The sequence below is a fragment of the Cherax quadricarinatus genome, chromosome 30 (genome assembly GCF_038502225.1).
Source record: "Cherax quadricarinatus isolate ZL_2023a chromosome 30, ASM3850222v1, whole genome shotgun sequence".
Lineage (NCBI taxonomy): Eukaryota > Metazoa > Arthropoda > Malacostraca > Decapoda > Parastacidae > Cherax > Cherax quadricarinatus.
The window spans coordinates 4,487,152-4,506,614 of record NC_091321.1 but is presented as its reverse complement, the minus strand read 5'-3'; the positions used below and the strand labels follow the sequence as shown (position 1 = coordinate 4,506,614).

General features: G+C 46.1%; 1 protein-coding gene across 12 annotated transcripts in view; it reads left to right on the top strand.

Annotated features, from left to right (window-relative positions):
- The window catches only part of LOC128692607 (transducin-like enhancer protein 4), a 222,011-nt gene extending 205,727 nt beyond the window's left edge, over positions 1-16,284 (top strand). For all 12 annotated transcript variants that reach the window (XM_070089847.1, XM_070089846.1, XM_070089853.1 and 9 more), the window contains 2 exons: positions 10,656-11,279; positions 11,709-16,284. In XM_070089847.1, coding sequence (XP_069945948.1) covers positions 10,656-11,279; positions 11,709-11,816 — 732 coding nt within the window. In that variant the 3' untranslated portion in view covers positions 11,817-16,284. The remainder of the gene's footprint in view (positions 1-10,655; positions 11,280-11,708) is intronic.
- Positions 16,285-19,463: the final 3,179 nt, after the last annotated feature.

Sequence of the window (19,463 nt, the reverse complement as noted above, 5' to 3'; positions counted from 1 at the left end):
GGAGGGTGATGGAGATGGTAGACGGAGGAAGAGAACAGTAGATGAAGAAGATGAATGTTGAGGAAGAAGAGAAAGTGGGAGGGAGTGAATGTAGCTGTGATGGAAGGAAAGTGCAATATAAGGAGGAAGGAAAAGAACTGAACTGGAATGGAGGGAAGGGAAAAGACCAAAGCGAGAGGGAGGAATGCAGGGGGAAGAGAAAGGCGGGAGGAAATTTAGTTGGTAGGGAGGCGATGAAACTGGGATGGAGTTAGAAATAAGAAAGAAGGAGAGAGGGTGATGGAAGAGGGAGGAGAAATGAAAAATGTGGGAAGGCGAGTGATGGAGAAGGAAGGGAGGGTGATGGAAGATGAGAAGTGTCATTATTATAATTATTATTACTATCATTATTATTGAAATTGACGCGCTAAACCGGAATGGGAGGAAATTAGGTTCGATCCATGGAAATGAAGGATAGGTTCACTTCCTTGGATCAAGAGCCCTTCACCAGCATTAAGAAGTAATGTGAATAAGGTGGTACAACAGGAGAGAGAGAGAGAGAGAGAGAGAGAGAGAGAGAGAGAGAGAGAGAGAGAGAGAGAGAGAGTATACAAGGAACACCCGAGGCATACGGTCATACGCGGCTTTGATTTATATTCTTGTCATGAACTTATGTGTGTGTGTGTGTGTGTGTGTGTGTGTGTGTGTGTGTGTGTGTGTCTGTATGTATGTATGTATGTGTATGTAGTCACCTAGTTAAGCTTGCAGGGGTCGAGGCGTCTGTCCCAGTCTCTGAAACTAGTAAGACAGCTTCTCTGATGCCAGGCGTCCCGTGACCTGTCATGGAGAAGAGAGTAGACGTTTTTCAGGAATGAACTGGACCACTACCCGCTCCAAGTGCATGACCAGTCAGGCTTTGATGTAGACCTGCGGGCTTCTAGCAGCAAGTCTAATTGTACTCACTGTGTATTTGTTTGATATAATCACTTTTTGCTTTGTGTTGTCCTTGTGCATTGTTGTGTGCCTTGCACGTCACCTATACAACTTATTCAGTATATTTTTGTGTCTATAAATATAATTTAGCAGGTAAGTAAATAACCTGGTTTGTTTATTAAAAATAAGACATGACAGGTATTGAAGATTATATTTGATGAATTCACCATTCTAGTGATGGTTGTTCATCTTCCGTGCTAATAGGAGACCTGGTCTGGGACCAGGCCGCGGGGGCAGTGACCCCCGGAAGCAACTGCAGGTAACCTTCACTGCCTCGGGTTGCTGCTTTCATGGCCACAAGCTTATTATGTTTCTCTCACACCACCGCAGCTTCCATTACCACCATCACCACCCATTCATTCATCCATCCGTCACCACCACCCATTCATCCATCACCACCACCCATTCATCCATCACAATCACCGCAGCATCAACCACCACCAACTCCCATGTTCCATTTCTTTTGCTGCACCTGTTTCCCCGGCCTTCAGAGCACTGACGACCCCGACTACCGGAGGGTGAGGTGATAGTGAGAGAGAAGAGGAAAGAGATTAGAAAGAAGGAAGGTGGAGAGACCTGAGAGGCAGAAGCAGAAAGGTAGGGAGAGGATTAAGAAAGAGAGAAGAGGTGGGAAGAGCTGTCAACGAGGAGAGGGAGAACAACACTGCCTACAATGTTTGTCCTGAAAGCCGCATTTTTTTTTTTTTTGAGTTGGAGTGTAGCGGAAGTGGGAGGCAACAGTTTGTAAAGGGAAGAGAGGTACAGGATATTTAGAGGGAAGGAGTAAAAGTAGGATAGAGGTGTGAGAGGTGAAAGAAGCAGAGGGTGAATCACTGACGAAGGAGAGATAGAGATTAAGAAGAGGGACGGAGTGTGAGAGGTTGTGGCTATACTGGAGGCCAGTCCAGAAACTTGGATGTTTGGTCTGGGACTCTGAGTACGGGGGCGGTGACTCCCCGGAAGTGACTGCAGGTAACCTAGATGGAGGATGGAGCTGTGGTGAGGGATGGAGGATGTGGTTGTGGTTGGGGAGGGAGGGAGACTGACAGACGGGGTCAACCAAGGATGCTTGGTATTCAATGACCGCAGACTGTAGGGAGGTACTACCGTCCTGCCAAGTGAGTGTAAAACGAAAGCCTGTAATTGTTTTACATGATGGTAGGATTGCTGGTGTCTTTGTTCTGTCTCATAAACATGCAAGATTTCAGGTACGCCTTGCTACTTCTACTTACACTTAGGTCACACTACACATACATGTACAAACATATATATACACACCCCTCTGGGTTTTCTTCTATTTTCTTTCTAGTTCTCATTCTTGTTTATTTCCTCTTATCTCCAAGGGGAAGTGGAACAGAATTCTTCCTCAGTAAGCCATGCGTGTTGTAAGAGGCGGCTAAAATGCCGGGAGCAAGGGGCTAGTAACCTCTTCTCCTGTATATATTACTAAATGTAAAAGGAGAAACTTTCGTTTTTCCTTTTGGGCCACCCCGCCTCGGTGGGATACGGCCGGTGTGTTGAAAGAAAGAAAAGATACCTATATAATATATATATATAATATTTATATATATATATATATATATATATATATATATATATATATATATATAAATAATGTGTGTGTGTGTATGTGAATATATATGAATATATATATGAATATATATATATATATATATATATATATATATATATATATATATATATATATATATATATATTCCTCATTCGCCTTAAGATTTAATGTTTATATCAGCATCAATCAAATTTACAACCCTGTTTGCAACAGCAACAAATTTACGATGATACTTCAAGGAAGTTTATGACTCAGCGGTTCAAGTTAGTTATCTTGATTACCTTAATGCAACTGGATTATTCCCACACTCACATTATGTTAGATAACCTAGCTGACGACAACTAGGATATTTGTGTAAGAGTAAATAAATGTTCCTGGCAGTAGTGACATGCAGGTGTTGGCAGTGATAATATCCTCGATGCCACCATCACCGCCCCCGCGGCCCGGTCCCAGACCGTACCTCCTGGTTGCTGGCCTGATCGATCAAGCTGCTAGTGCCCATTGTCCGCAGCCCAACGTATGCACCACAACCCAGTTGATTAACAACTGTTTCTGAGGAATCTGTCGAGTTCCTTCTTGAAGAGAACTAGGTGCTTGTTGGTAATCCCTCTTATTTATGAAGAGAGGATGTTGAAGAGTCGTGGCCACTTAACACTTTGAATTCTCTCTGTGTATTCACAGCATTCTCTGCCACCAGACGGTCTTCCACCATCGGAGCTGGAAAACGTACAGAGATCGTCTACTGTCCGCACAGAGCCAATAAAGCATTTAACGTACTCGGAAAGCTTCAGATTTCGTGGAATGTGCTCCCGGAAGCGAAGGAGAGATTCCTGATATATATATACCCGGGAGACACACGGAGACCAGGTCCCAAACCTGCACACTACCATAACTTACCAGAGTGAGAAATAATATGGAAGTTTGCAAATGCTGGAGGAAACGCACAGATCCCCAAGAACAAACTAGATTACTTCTACCTCCGCCTGGTGTCAGATCAACCAGGCTGTGATGGCCTGCAACAATTTCGTTACTCAGGCAGTTATCAAGGAAGCCTGACCACAGGCTGGACTGTGAAGATAGGAAAGTCCTTGAAACCAATCAGTGATGTGTCACAAGTATTGTCACTACCAACTAGTGGAGTCAGCCTTGCCTACTACCATTACCAGCAACGGACATCAAGTTCTATTAACAGGTTAGGTCAGCCGAGGACCGGGGCCTCTAGGAGCCATCCACGTAATAACATAGCTGGGACGGCCACATACCTCCCCCACATGCCACAACATAACTTCTCTCCCCTCCCCCACAACACACACACACACAACCCCTGACCAGCTCACCTGTCAGAATTAATAGTTGGCTTGTGTGGTGTTGCGGTGGGAGTCGCTGTGTAGCGACCGCCCTCAACACACCAGTAATTGCTGTGGCGATGGTGCCTCCTAGTTCCTGCTGCAAGGTTTTGGCTTGCTTCGGCTGCTGCTGCATACTCTTGTTCGCTTCTACTACTATCGCTGTGTGCTTATGTTTACCCATGCTGCTGCATGATTTTGTTTACTGATGCTGTCACTGCTGCTTGTTTTTTGTTAACCGCTATTCCTTGCTACAGATTTTGTTGCCGCTGTTCATTGCTGTTCTCAGTGTTCTTGTTGCTGGAGCTTCTGTTCTTGTTTTTAGTGTTGTTCTGTTTGTTGCTGTTTATTGCTTGCTGCTGTCTTCCTTCAACTTGTTGCTACTATTCCCTCTTTTGCTGCTGGTGCTGCTGCTGAATGCTGCTATTGTTGTTACCGCTGCTTATTTTTGTGACTTCTTACTGCTACTTCAGCACCCCATCCTACGCTGACTAATGCCTGGTACACCTCAAGATTTACGTGGGCGTTGATGAAACAACGAGAGGAGAGTTGTCAGTGTGCCGCGGTCTGGTCTGATCTTAAGACTCCGGGTGGTTGCCAGAGTCTCGCTCAGCCCTAATACCAGTCTAGTTTAGAGGCAGTCTGATGTAGCGTCCAGTTTAGAGGCGGTTTGATGTAGCGTCCAGTTTAGAGGCGGTCTGATGTAGTGTCCAGTTTAGAGACAGTTTGATGTAGCGTCCAGTTTAGAGGCAATCTATGATGTAGCGTCCAGTTTGGAGACAGAATGTAAACTGACAAGAGGCCCTACAAGTCAATTAAAATGACTAGTCGACAAGCAGGACAATTTTGGAGCTTGTGGAAGGCGAAGTTCGCAAGAGAGCGTGTATGTACGGCCGTTTTTGTTGACTGCCCACCCGTCTGTCCTGCCGCACGGTCGCAGGTTGCGGTCTCCGGGTACGGGAAGCGCATCCCCGAAGTGGTTTTTAATCTGTTGGTTTAATTAACGGCGGGGATGGGGTGGGGGGTGTATTTGTAGGTTAATTAGGGTCTTAAGTGATAGTCATTTGGCACACTGTGAGGGGTCTAGTCTGGTGCCTGGCTGTGTGTGCGTGTTGATTCTACAGTCTAGTCTCTCTCTCTCTCTCTCTCTCTCTCTCTCTCTCTCTCTCTCTCTCTCTCTCTCTCTCTCTCTCTCTCTCTCTCTCCTGTGTCTCCACACAACACATTCCAGTCTTCCCTCTCTATTTTCCCTCCACCGCCTGAATAAATCGACCTCTCCCACCCCGGGTAAGTCGACCTCTCCCACCCTCTTCTCTCATCTTTCTCACTATTATTCCTCCTCTTGTATTGTCTTGTTCTTTCTCATGTTTCTCATCCTTCTTTCTGTTATTATCTTTTGTCTCTTATTTTTTTTTTCTCCTCGTTCGTTCACTTAATCCTGTTTCAACTTTTGTTGTTTTAGTCTTGGTACTTCTCCTTTTTCTTCTTCTTCGTCTTCTCGTCTGTTTCCTCTTCCCACTCTCCCTTTTCGCATTCTTCCATATTTCTTCTGCACCCCTCCTTCACTGTTTACTTAGTCCTTTTCTACCCTCATTCCTCTTCCCTCCTCACTTCTTTTCCTTTCTCACTTCTCTTCCTCTTATCTTCACTCTGCCCTTCTCGCCCCTCTCTATCATTTTATTTCCGTTTTGACATCGTATTTATCTTGATTTCTTATATATTCTCTTGATTTCCTCTCTAGCCAACTTACTTTCCTATTTATTGTCTTGCTTTCTTCATCCTCTCGCTTTGCTATCTATCCTCTCGATTTCCTGTCCTCTTGTTTACCTCTATCCTCTTGCTTTCATATTTAGCATCTTTCCTCTCTGTCTCACTGATTTAATCTGTCTTCTTCATTTCCTCTCTGTCCTCTTACAAATACAAATTTTTATTTCTTTACAAAGGTTACAATGTGGGATTTACATTTTTACAAAAAATGTAAAGTACAAAGAAACCCACTAAGATGGTTGATCATTCCTCTCTCTTCTCTTGATGTTCTCTTAGACTCTTGCCTTCGTTCACAGTGCCAGAAATTGGCCATGGTAATAGCCACAAGATCTGTGGCATTACCTTGGTGTGTGTGTGTGTGTATGTGTGTGTGTGTGTGTGTGTGTGTGTGTGTGTGTGTGTGTGTGTGTGTGTGTGTGTGTGTGTGTGTGTGTGTGTGTGTGTGCGTGTGTGTGTGTGTGTGTGTGTGTGTGTGTGTGTGTGTGTGTGTGTGTGTGTGTGTGTGTGTGTGTGTGTGTGTGTGTGTGTGTGTGTGTGCGTGTGCGTTTCTTGGCCTGGTGGGGCTCTTGTACCAACTCTTTAAGCTGTGTATGGAGATAACAATCACTTTGCCCAACATTATTATTATTATTGGCAGTCGTACTAGGGGTAGGAGGAGGGGAGCCCCTCCCCCCAAGCACCCCTTTACTTCCCCTCAGTGAGGGGAAAGGGGAAAATCAACCTTCTTCCTTAACTCCTTCGAGAGGATCCAGTGAAGGAGGGGGGGACCCGATCTCCCCTTCTTTTATCCCCCTTCCCCCAGAGGAGTCAGTGAGGGGGGAGGGATCACCTTCACTCCCCTTCCCCAGGGATAGCCTCCCCTGCACGAGGGGTGTGGCTGGTTACTTTATCAAGAACATAAACTTGGCGTGATTGTGGTGAGAAGCAGAGAGAATGTCTTGAAGTGAGTGTCATACTCTTGATGTTACCGCCCCCCCCCCTCTCTCTCTCTCTCTCCTCAACCTGGCCTCCCATACCCCAGCCTAGGCTCTCCTACTTCAGCCTGGGCTCTCCTACTCCAGCCTGGGCTCTCCTACCCCTGCCTGGGGTCTTCCCTTATCTGGGGTCTTCCCAAGGATCAACTCTCCCCCTGATTCTACATTTGTTGGGACGGGAGTATAAGTTAATGTGTACATCACCTGTAGCTGTTTCTGGGGGGTTAGCGCCCCCGAGGCCCGGTCCCAGACTAGGCCTCTCATTGCTAGCCTGATGGATTAGACTGTTGGTACACTACAACCCGGCTGATAAGAAAATGACTTGGTGAACATCGAGTTTCCTCTGAAGACAGCCAGGGATTTGTTGGTAATTCCCCTTATGCCCCGTAGGACGACGTTGAAGAGTCTTGGTCCCCTACAATTAACTGAGTTGTCTCTCATAGCTCCCATGCTTTTCCTACGCAGTCTGTTATCGTATGTAGTGATCTCGGCATCCAGATTTGGGACCAATCCTTCAAGAATCTTTCATATGTACTGTATCATGTATCTTTCTCGCTTTCGTTCTAAGGAGTACAGTTCGAGGGACTTAAAGCACTTCCAGTTAAATAATTTAAATACTTGGCTGATGTTGTGTGAGATGTGAATGTTCTCTGTATATTCTTCAGGTCTGCAGTTTCGCCTGCCTTGATGGAAGCCGTTAGTACACAGCAGTATTCCAGCCACGATCGGGTGACTAAAAATTATCGTCACTGGCGCGGCATCTCTTGTTTAGAAAGTTCTAGTTATCCTGTCATTTTCCTTGCGATTGCGATAACAACACTGTTGTGGCCCTTAAATGTGAGAGCCTCTGGCATTATTACTCCCAAGATTCCCACATTAATTTCCGCTCTAGCGAGTGATGCGAGTGTCTCTTGAAATTTGAAACACATGCAAGTGCAAACTCTCAGCGTACATACACTGAAAGAAGCACACCTCTCGGTGTTACCTAGCAGGTGTTGGTTGTCTAGATGGTGGTATTTGTCATGGTAGCAGCTGTGCTGGTGGTGGCTGTAATGGTAGTTGTGATGGTAGTCTGTGATGGTGGTAGATGTAACGGCAGTAGTTGTACTGCGAGTCTGTGTGATGGTGGTAGTTGTGTTCGCAGTGGTAAAAGAAAAAAGTTATGGTGGTACTGATGGCGAGAGTTCGAAGCAGTCAGTGATGGTGGGTAGAAGGGATGGATAGAGCTAGATAGTGATGGTGTCTGCCGTTGGCTGCGGTGATGGGGACTTAAGGTGATGGGTGACGCATACTTAGCGTGGACACCGACAACAGCGGAAACCACTCAAGTGAAGGCAAGCGTCTTAATGGCAGACATTAACTTAGTTAACTTAGGTGAAGCGGCCGAGGTTCCTGTGTAGCAGTGATAAGTGGTGGCCCAGGAGACCAGCACTACTAGTGGAACTCACAGCACAGCAGACGGAACCTAATGTACAAAAATAGAACCCAACACAACGGACAGAACTAAAAAAAAGAACTCAGCAAAGGAACCAAGAACCTAACAAAGGAGCCAACAAAGGACAAAACCAAGAACGCAACAAAGAATAAAACAGAGGCAACAAAGGAGCCAAGAGCCCAACAAAGGAGCCCCACACTGTCTGGGATATAAAAGTTTCTAAACAAGAAAAAGTGAGGTGATCAAAGTTTCTCTCTCAAGACTGTTAAACCAGAGCAACTGTGACCTGGAGAGAGAGAGTTGGGGGGGGGGGGGTTCTACACACATTCTAGACTAGGGTAAGACGTGTCTAGTTTCAGAAATAAGTAGGAAACAAACTCTTTTCATATCTTGCAGATGCTTCCTCTCTTTCGGCTTCTGCTGTGTCCTAGCCAGCCGTCCGTCCGTTCGTTCTTCCGTCCGTGTGGCTACCTAATATTTATTTAGGCTCTTTTCTTGTGGTTTGACAGACTATCGTACAGTTACACAGTGATTTTAACGAACCTTCACCTCCTCTCCCACCCTTCCTTCTCAGCTCCTCTTTTCCATCGTCTTCCATCTCCATCCACCACCTTTCTCTCCCCTCCCCACATCCTCTTCCGTCTGATGCTACTCTCCTCTTGAAACTATTTTCTTGTTCCCTGATAACTCGCTCTTTCTTGCCCCAAAAGCATTTTCCACTTAGCATTTATCATCAGGAGGTCAGACTGTTGTTGTCCCTAAGAGCTGGCAAGCGCTGTCACCAGCACCAGGGATGGTGGTAGTAATGGTGCTGAGGGGAGATAGTGCTGTTCTTGTTGTCGTCGTTGTTTCTGGTGATGATAGTGGTGGGGTTGTTGCTTTTGCTGTTGGTGGTAGTAGTGGCGGGGTGGTGGTGGTTGTTGGTAGCAGAAGTAATAGCTTATGTGGTGGTGGTGCAGGTTGTAGTTGTGGAGGTGGTGGTAGTGCTGGTGGTAGAGATGGTGGCAGTGCATGTGGTGATGTAAATGAAGGAGGTTTACTTAGAGTCGCTTAGGCAAGTCGTGGTTGCTGGCCTGATCGATGAAGCTATTTGTGCCAGCCGCTCGCAGTCCAACGTATGCACCATAATCCGGCTGATCAAGAATTAATTTGAAGAACTTGTCGCGTTCCCTGTTGTACACAGCTAAGTGTTTATTGGTAATCACCTATGTATGAAGGGAGGGCGTTGAAGAGTGGTTCCTTAACACTTACTGAGTTCCCTCTGTGAACTCATCGCTCCACTGCTTTTCAGTTCGTATGTAGTAGCTTCAGTGTGCAGATTTGTGATCAATCTCTACCTTCTAAGGAGTACAATTCGAGGGACTTCAAACGCTCCTGGTAATTTAGGTGCTTGACTGTTTTTATAAGAGCTGTGAAAGTTCTCTGTGCATTTTTCAGCTGTGCAGAATCTCCTGCCTTGAAGGAGGCTGTTAGAAGACAGCAATACTCCAGCCTAGAGAAAACAAGTGACCTGAAGAGTGTCATCACTGGCTTGGCATTTCTTGTTTTGAAGGTTCTAGCTATTCATTTTCCTTGCGCATCAGTAATGACATTGTGCTCCTTGAACGTGAGATCTGACATTATTGCTCGCAGTTCTCCCGAATTACACTTGTGCTCTATTGATTAATTTGAGTTTGTCTTGTACTCCGATCTTGTTTTTATTTTATCGTAGTAACTGAAATCTGTCCTCATTGAATGTCATATTGTTACTCGCCCAGTTGAAGACTGGGCGGTGGTAGTACGGAGGTGAAAGAGATGGTTAAGGTAGTTGTAGTGGTGCAGATAGTGGTGATAGTAGTGTAGGTGAAGGTAATGGTGGTGGTGATGTAGGTGTTATTAGCGGTAGTGGTGCAGGCGATGGTTGGTGGTAGAAGTGATGGTACAGGTGGTGGTAGTAGTGGTGGTGGGGAGACGCAGTGGTAACATCAGTATTCAGAGTGGTGTTTGAGGGCGGTCTCAGACATGGTGTGCCTCGCGGACGGGATTATTGCAATTTGGAGTGATAGTCTGGTCGGGTACATATGGGGTTACCCACTGAATGGCTGATGAGGAGCCCCTGCCCACGGGGCTGCCTCTTGGACCACAAGATTGGCCTCTTGAGGCCATCTTGGGCATCAGCTCGTTGCCCGAGAGGCACTGCCAAATTGCCTTGTTCGTTTACGGAAGGGCTCCATACATGTACTGATTTCCTACTATTTATAAACATATTAAGACACTACCACCTCACAAATAATTAAAACTTTTTTTTTTTTGAAAGGGGTGGACTGGTAAGCCAGCAGAAAGCCTCGGTCTAAGTGACCAAACGCTCCAGTGGCGGGTCATCGTATGACTAGGATCCGTGTCAGGAAGCACCTAACCTGTTTCCTGACAAATCTTAACAAACCTACCTCACAAGTTGGAAATGAAAGCTGGATGAAGTTTTGGACTTAATAATGGTCCATGTGGATCGAAAGATTTTCTAGTTTCCATTCCCAATTTGTGGTTTAGCTGTGAAATGCTCCAGCCACTTTACTGTGATTCACCATTTACAAGACTGTCTCTCTTTGCAGCAACGTGACAGTTACATTCGGTCAGTGAAGCTGTTGCCTGATGGGCGGACGCTGCTGGTGGGCGGAGAAGCTTCCACACTCAGCATCTGGGACCTGGCCACGCCCACGCCCAGAATAAAGGCAGAACTCACCTCGGCAGCACCAGCATGCTACGCCTTGGCCATCAGTCCGGACTCCAAGGTGTGCTTCAGTTGTTGTAGCGACGGCAACATTGCTGTGTGGGACTTACACAACCAAACTCTAGTGAGACAGTTCCAGGGACACACAGACGGCGCCTCATGCATCGACATCTCTCCTGACGGAACCAAGTTGTGGACTGGAGGTCTGGACAACACCGTCAGGTCGTGGGACCTGAGAGAGGGTCGTCAGCTACAGCAGCACGACTTTACCAGTCAGATTTTCTCTCTTGGCTACTGTCCCACCGGAGAGTGGCTTGCTGTTGGTATGGAGAGCTCCAACGTGGAAGTCTTACACGTCAATAAACCAGACAAGTATCAGCTCCACCTTCACGAATCCTGTGTTCTGTCCCTCAAATTCGCCTCTGCTGGGAAGTGGTTCGTGTCGACTGGCAAGGACAACTTGCTCAATGCCTGGCGTACACCCTATGGTGCCTCCATTTTCCAGGTATGTGCTCTGCATCAATACTATCTACATTATGCATGGAGTTCATGTCAGTTCCAGCCATTCCACAGTATTTCACTCATTGTGGGGAGACGATGAAACGTTAAATACTACGTAGACCGTTTCGCATTTTAGATTCACTATGCTTACATACTCCTATTACCTTGCGTTACAGGAAACACCAGTTAGCTGTTCCTATTGTTTCTCGCGCTCTTCCTTTCCCAGGTTCCTAAGAATAAACATTTATTGGTAATGTTTCGCTCGGTGAAGACTCAGATCTGATCCTTGACGCTCTTCACTGAGTGAAACTATCTTCAGTGTTACCTTCAGTGCACTTGTCATGTACTACATTTTTTTTTTTTCAGTAGTTAAATATTCTGGCGGCGTAGAAGTGAAAACACACTGACAAAAATAAAATTTCTTCTTCCTCAGTCGAAGGAGTCCTCGTCGGTGCTGAGCTGTGACATCTCTGCCGACGACAAGTACATCGTGACGGGTTCGGGCGACAAGAAGGCCACCGTCTACGAGGTAATCTACTAGAACACCCAAGATCTCCAGAATTTGGGTTCCGAGACGAGCATCCCAAACTCAAAGTCAACCTCATCAATTTTATGAGACGCCCTTGAGCTGGCGTTCCAGTGAACGCCTCCTGGAGGGTCCTTGGCCAACCTGTCATCTTTCAATGCTTTAATTAGATTTTCTGTCCTGCTAAGTCATCGCCGAAGATCCATCAGCTGACAAGTGATATTAGCAATGTGGTCTTTTACAGTTTCACTGTTTAAATGCACTTGTACTTGGCCAAAATAACATGATTTAAAATGTTATAAAATACTTATAAGGATTTCTCCATGGACCTCAGTGAGAAATCCAAGATTTCAATGTCGTGACTCTTGCTCACCAGAGGTCAGCGCCATGAGGCAGCGATCACCAAACTATCCAAGTTAGTTAATGTCCACACGTGACCCTTACCAGGTCACCATCTTCACTCTTCTCGTGGTAACGCTCCACCATCCAATGCTTTGAAGATTTCCAAAACTCGCAGAAAGCTTCTCGTGGGTCGTGGGTGGCCCGAACGAACCATTTAATTCCTCGGAAAATACCAAGATTAAGGCGACCTGACGTGACCTCTACACCTTTGATCTCTCCCGATACAACAGACAGCATCTGCAACGAAGACGCCTGAAACAGGCTTTCCTGCCATCTAGTGGAACTGCGTTAAGACATGGTAAATATGTACATAAATAAGATTACCCACGCGCATCCTGTGAAATGTCCTCCTCACCTAGTTGTCAAGAGCATCTGGTTACGAAGTACTGATCTTGCCACCCTTCAAGAATGGCAAGTGGAAGGACAACTCGAATGTGGAGATGGAGAGAGATGTATAGTGCTGCATATGGGTTTGTTAATGTGTGCAGCCTCGGCACCAGGAGTGGACTACTTGTCGTATGGACGGAGAGTGAGGAGCAGCAAGGAGCACGTCGCTGAGAGGAATGTCAAGCAGGCGGCAAGACCCAGTATAGAAAGTTTTTGAAGTGGTGCAATGTGTGCGCTGAGAAATGCTGCAGTCAAGTGGGAGTGACAGGATAATGGGACACAGCATTACAGTTGAGCAGTGTTGCTTAATCTACAAATTGGGACAAATTAACGGTTGTGTCAGACATGCAACTCTGAGCAATAGGTGCTTGAAGACTTGTAGAATTTTTGTGCACCTTTTCTGGACAGTCTTTCACAAGTAAAGATGGTGGAGGTAGGGGTGATAAAAACGCATAAAATGAATACAAGAATCACTAGCTAGTGCTGGCGTAGCAGCAGTGAAAATGGACTGCATAGTTCGGACAGTATGTCTGTAGTACAGCCGTGCTGCTAATCCCGGGTTGGACATGGTAAATAGTGCTATTCTGACGCCACACGTACAAGTCTCCCTAACAAACATAACTGGCAGGGAAAGACTGTGGAAGTGAACTGACATCAAAAGGTGGAATACACAGCTGGAATTAATGGGTGTGAAATATTTACTACTGACAAGCATCTGATGTACTGGAAGGTGATGCTCGCTGTTTGTCGGGCGTAACAATGATAGGACGTGGCTAGTGCTTTTTTTTTTTTGTATCATGGACGATATTCCTGACAGTCCTTACCAGGCGAATGGAACCTTATCTGGGACGAGTGTTTAAAATGTAGAATAGAAGGTGAGACCATGTCTGATATTTGTATTTCTTTATTCTAGCCTAGAACCAAACAAATTATACGGATTTCATCATGCCTGGTACATTACTTGTAGTGCTTTATGCGTTATAAGTCGACTAGTTCATGTGTCAAGAGAGAATTGAATAAAAGGTTCTTTTTTTATTTTATTTATAAATTTTGATAAAAGAAATATATGTGGGAATGTGACGCGTTGGTGTAGGTTTAATATAATAAAAGGATCGTTGACGATTGTTTTGTTGCGACTGTGATAAAGTTTATAAAGTAATAACTCAGGCGTAGTATTGACGTGGAGCACTAGTCTGACGGTGGGGACGAGGGAGGTGGTTGGTGGTGGTGATGGTGGTAGTGGCAGGCTGAACCTCTACTCCCGTCCTGGCAAAGACCACCCTCCTGGAGAGCGCTTGGCTCTTCATGGAGAGCGCTCGGCTCTTTTAAGGAGAGCGCTTGGCTCTTCAAGAAGAGCGCCTAGCCCCGCCTCCCGCTCCCACCAGCATACTGAAGTTTCGAAGTGACTCTTAACGCTGTGAGAAATGAGAGAGAGAGAGAGAGAGAGCCATGGCCAGCCTGCGAGATCACTCCACTGGCTCTGTATAAAGATTTCACTGCTCTCCATTTTCAGGTTACTCATTTATTCATTCATTCACACATTTGGTATGCAGTTCATCAGGGAGAAAATGTTACAGTGTGTAGATTATAATGAAAAACGTGTAAGAGTGGACCAGTCTTAAAACTGGTTCAGTGGAGTAATCTTGCAGGAAGGCACCATGTAGCTGGCTCCACTCAATCACTCACTCCACCTCAACAAAGAAACAATTACCTTAGAACTCTGCAACATTTACTGAATGTTGGATACCACGGTACCTGCGCTGGTAGTTTTCCTACCTCGAAAACACGGTCGCAAGAAACAAATTGTAAAATTAATTTTATATTTCTTGCCCAGCACGCGCACATGCACATGCACACACACACACACACACATACACACACACACACACACACACACACACACACACACATTCTCTGTAAATATTTGCAGAACAATCCTTCGCTGTGTTCAGATATGATTATCCTCTTCAGTAAATGTTGCAGAAATCAAAATAAAAGAATAGAAAGCATGAGAACCAAGCAGCAGCAGGCCCCAAGCCTCGCTTCCTTCTTTCCTTCAGTCCCCTGGAAAATAATATCTGCCACTAGTCTACTACTGTTATTGGCAAGCGTGCACACACACACACACACACACACACACACACACACACACACACACACACACACACACACACACACACACACACACACACACACCACTCTCGCTGATTACATACACGCATCTCTCAACACATTCACGGTGTAAATAATTCCTCAGACACACGTCAAAAGTGTGAGGGAGGGTGTCAGCTGGCTGGATCAGACCTGGAGCTGGCTGAGTCAGACCTGGAGCTGGCTGGGTCAACCTGGAGCTGGCTGGGTCAGACCTGGAGCTGGATGGGTCAGACCTGGAGCTGGCTGGGTCAACCTGGAGCTGGCTGGGTCAGACCTGGAGCTGGCTGGGTCAGACCTGGAGCTGGCTGGGTCAGACCTGGGGCTGGCTGGGTCAACCTGGAGCTGGCTGGGTCAGACCTGGTGCTGACTGGGTCAGATCTGTAGTCAGCTCTGCATTCTTTTCTCAATCGCGGCTCTGTGTCTTGGTATATCTTCTATTTATAATAAAAACCACATACTTAACATTCTCCAGTAATTCCAACTCTGAAGGCAGATGCATCAAGCATAAGGAAAGCAGTAGCTGTGACAACGTGTAAAACTACTGGTGCAGAGACTACGTGAATGTCAGCCATAAAAGTCACCCAGAAACTCTGTTTATGTTTCTCAGATATTCTATCTACACGCAAAGTTGATTTATGCAGTTCACCAGTAAGAAAGAGTCTCCTGTCTGGTAGGGATATTACCCTATTTTTTGGATGTTTAATACATACAAATGGGAAATACGCACTGTAGAAGGCGTCTTGCGAGTGTGGCACTTCCCTACGTTTGTTGACGTGGTTGTGGGGAGCACACACCTGGTATGATACCTCCCTACGTCTGGTAATGTGGTATGGGGAGCACACACACTAGGTGAATGTGGTATCTTACTGCGTGTAGTTACGTGTTTGTGAGGAGGAACACACCTGGTGAGTGTGCTACCTGGCTACGTTTGGTGAGTGTAGTACCTTCCTACGTCTAGTACGTAGTGTTGGGCAGCAAACACACACCGGGCGATTGGGGTACCGTCCTACGTCAAATAACGTAGGGTTGGGTAGCAAACACACAAATCACACCCAACTGTGACCACAATAGCTAGAAGACAAGATACCCAGCAGGAGACGGGAAGCGGGGGATGAGGAGGGTGAGGAAGTGTTGGTGGAGATCTGGGGATGAGGAGATGGGGGTGGTGGGTGTGGCAGGTCCGGCACCAGCTGCCACTACTGACCGGTGCCACCAGACGGTGATGGTCTCAAGACGGGTGACTCAAAAGCCAGACAACACCCTGGTCAGTTACTCAAGGAACTAACACACTGCCGCAGGTGACACCACTCCTGCTGGAGTGCCGCAGGTGACACCACTCTTGCTGGAGTGCCGCAGGTCCCTGGCGCTTTTAGCGGTGCCACAAAAAGAACAACAACTGGTGACAAAGCTGTACATCGCCGCTACGCAGAATGTAATAAAAAAAGCAGGTTCGTGTAGGGACAAAAAAAAAAAGTTATTCATTCTTATTCAGTGTGTGCCATTATTTAGAATTTCAATAAATTTTATGTGCAATACACAACACAGTTTTATTACTCCGCATGTGCAGATTGTGGTTTACATGTACTTTACCTGTGAATTACATTTGGTTTAAATGTGATTTACATGTAGTTTGCCTGTGTTTTACTGTGAATTGTGACATCCGTGTTGATAAGAGATCTCTCTCTCTCTTGAGAACTCATAAAACAACAACGATTATCTCAATTTTCTTATAATAATAATATCTTTAGTTCTACAAGTACATGTACAAGGTATACAGGTCTAGCTGACAACAATGACATACTACTATATAGAAAACCGCTTGTTATGCTGAGCATTTCGGGCAAATTAGGTCAGGTTTGTCTGGGGATCCGACCAACACCAGTCGACTAAGACAAAGGCCCCTCAAGGAAGGTTCCTTGACACTGGTGAGGGGCTCTTCATCTAGGGAATTGGATCTGTGCTCCAGTTCCCCGAATTAAACCTGAATACCTTCTACATCCCCCCACAGGCGTTGTATAATCCTACGGATTTAGCGCTTCCCCCTTGACTATACTGATGGGTGAACATGGACAACCGGTGTAAGGAAACACGCTCAGTGTTTCAACCCTCACCGGGAATCGAATCCAGACCCTCACCGTGTGAAGCGAGAGCATTTGCCACCAGGCCCTGGGCCACCGTCGGTAATATATAGTATAAAATCTTACTGAATCCAATTATGTTAATAATGATTTATATGTTGACACAGCTGGAAGTGACTGTAACACCACCGTGGCGGTGGTAATTTTGCAAGTAACCAGCTAGCACTCTCTCTCTCTCTCTCTCTCTCTCTCTCTCTCTCTCTCTCTCTCTCTCTCTCTCTCTCTCTCTCTCTCTCTCTCTCTCTCTCTTTCTCTCCCCCTCCCTCTCTCTCCCTCTCTCTCCCTCTCTCTCCCTCTCTCTCTCCCTCTCTCTCCCTCTCTCTCTCCCTCTCTCTCTCCCTCTCCCTCCCTCTCCCTCTCTCTCTCTCCCTCACTCTCCCTCCCTCTCCCTCTCTCTCCCTCTCTCTCTCATTCGCTCTCACTCTCATTCCCTCTCACTCTCTCATTCCCTCTCACTCTCTCATTCCCTCTCACTCTCTCATTCCCTCTCACTCATTCCCTCTCACTCATTCCCTCTCACTCATTCCCTCTCACTCTCTCATTCCCTCTCACTCATTCCCTCTCACTCATTCCCTCTCACTCTCTCATTCCCTCTCACTCTCTCATTCCCTCTCACTCTCTCATTCCCTCTCACTCTCTCATTCCCTCTCACTCTCTCATTCCCTCTCCCTCTCTCTCTCATTCCCTCTCTCTCTCTCATTCCCTCTCACTCTCTCATTCCCTCTCTCTCTCTCATTCCCTCTCACTCTCTCATTCCCTCTCACTCTCTCATTCCCTCTCACTCATTCCCTCTCACTCTCTCATTCCCTCTCACTCTCTTATTCCCTCTCACTCTCTCATTCCCTCTCACTCTCTCATTCCCTCTCCCTCTCTCTCTCATTCCCTCTCTCTCTCTCATTCCCTCTCACTCTCTCATTCCCTCTCACTCTCTCATTCCCTCTCACTCTCTCATTCCCTCTCACTCTCTCATTCCCTCTCTCTCTCTCATTCCCTCTCACTCTCTCATTCCCTCTCACTCTCTCATTCCCTCTCACTCTCTCATTCCCTCTCACTCTCTCATTCCCTCTCCCTCCCCCTCCCTCTCCCTCCCCCTCCCTCCCCCTCCCCCTCCCTCCCCCTCCCTCTCCCTCCCCCTCCCTCTTCTCTCATAAATGGCGCTTAATAGTGAAAACATGAATTTCGTAGATTATTAAAGAGAGAGAATAGAAGACTATTAAAGAGATAATGGTAAACTATTAAACAAAGATATTGGAAGACTATTAAAGACAGAGATAATGGAAAGATAAAGATAATGAAAGACTATTAAAGAGATAATGAAAGACAGTATTACAGAGACAGAATTAAGGAAATATAAAGTAACAATAAAAGAAGAGTAAATAATGTGAGACCTCCTGATCCATGGAACTGGATCAACCCTCTCCTTGGACCAAACCTGAGTGTTCTGCATTCACCCCTACGAGTTTAGCGTTTCCTCTTAAATATACAGTGCTAGTCACGACAATATACCGCCCCTCCCCCACACATGTACCAAAACACAAACACATACCATGAAAGAGTATAATATATATATTTGCACATTTACTGAGGTTTTAATACCTACTTCTTCAAGAGGGAGCTGGACAGATACCTAAAGACGGTGCCGGATCACCCAGGCTGTGGTTCGTATGTTGGATTGCGTGTGGCCAGCAGTAACAGCTTGTTGATCAGGCCCTGAGCCATCGGGAGGCCTGGTCGTGGACCGGGCCGCAGGGGCGTTGATCCCCGGAATGCCCTCCAGGTAGCCTCCAGGTAGACTTGGTGCTGCGTCCTTTACGCTTAAATCATGTCCCTCAGCCGTGTAGGAAGACTCGCACACAAATTCTTGAGGGTTTGGGGAGGTATATTATTCCATGCCTCATGTAGAGCAGCCTCCAGCAGCAGGATGGAACTGAAGACTTCCAGGGAGAAGGTAAGGTATGTACCACAGTTACTTATTTTCCGAAATATTTCGTCTACACAGCAGATTTCTTCAGTCAAATATAGAGGCTTCAGAAATGAAGTTACTTCACTGTTATATACATGTCTTACTCATCTACTTGTCGGTAGTCGGTATTGTATACCATTATTATAATGATGCTTCAAGGAGAGGAAGACAACTGATCATATGTGAATTCTTAAACGATCACTAGCAGCCTGACTGGTCAGCCTCCTGACTGATCGAGCCTCCACGACTCAGCACAGCACAATAACTGCACTCCTGCTAATAGTAAGTCGAGGCCTGGAATAAGCAGAGCAATGAGAGTAAACATTCTCTCTACCTCTTTCTGATAATACACAACAGCATGAAAGTATATGTTTATCATGGTAAAACCACTATCCACAAACACTAGCCAGGACCTGGTATCACTGTGTCAAGTTTCAACGTTTCTTCCAGCTGAAGAAGTCATGTGACGTAGCGTAATTATATCGAGTCCAAATCCTTATTAATATTGGTTTTACTCTCACTGTTGTCTCCATTACCGGAGTCGAGTTCACTGACACTGTTGACAAGGCAAGAATATACACGGTGAATGGGACATATTTTACTAGGCCAAGATCTGAG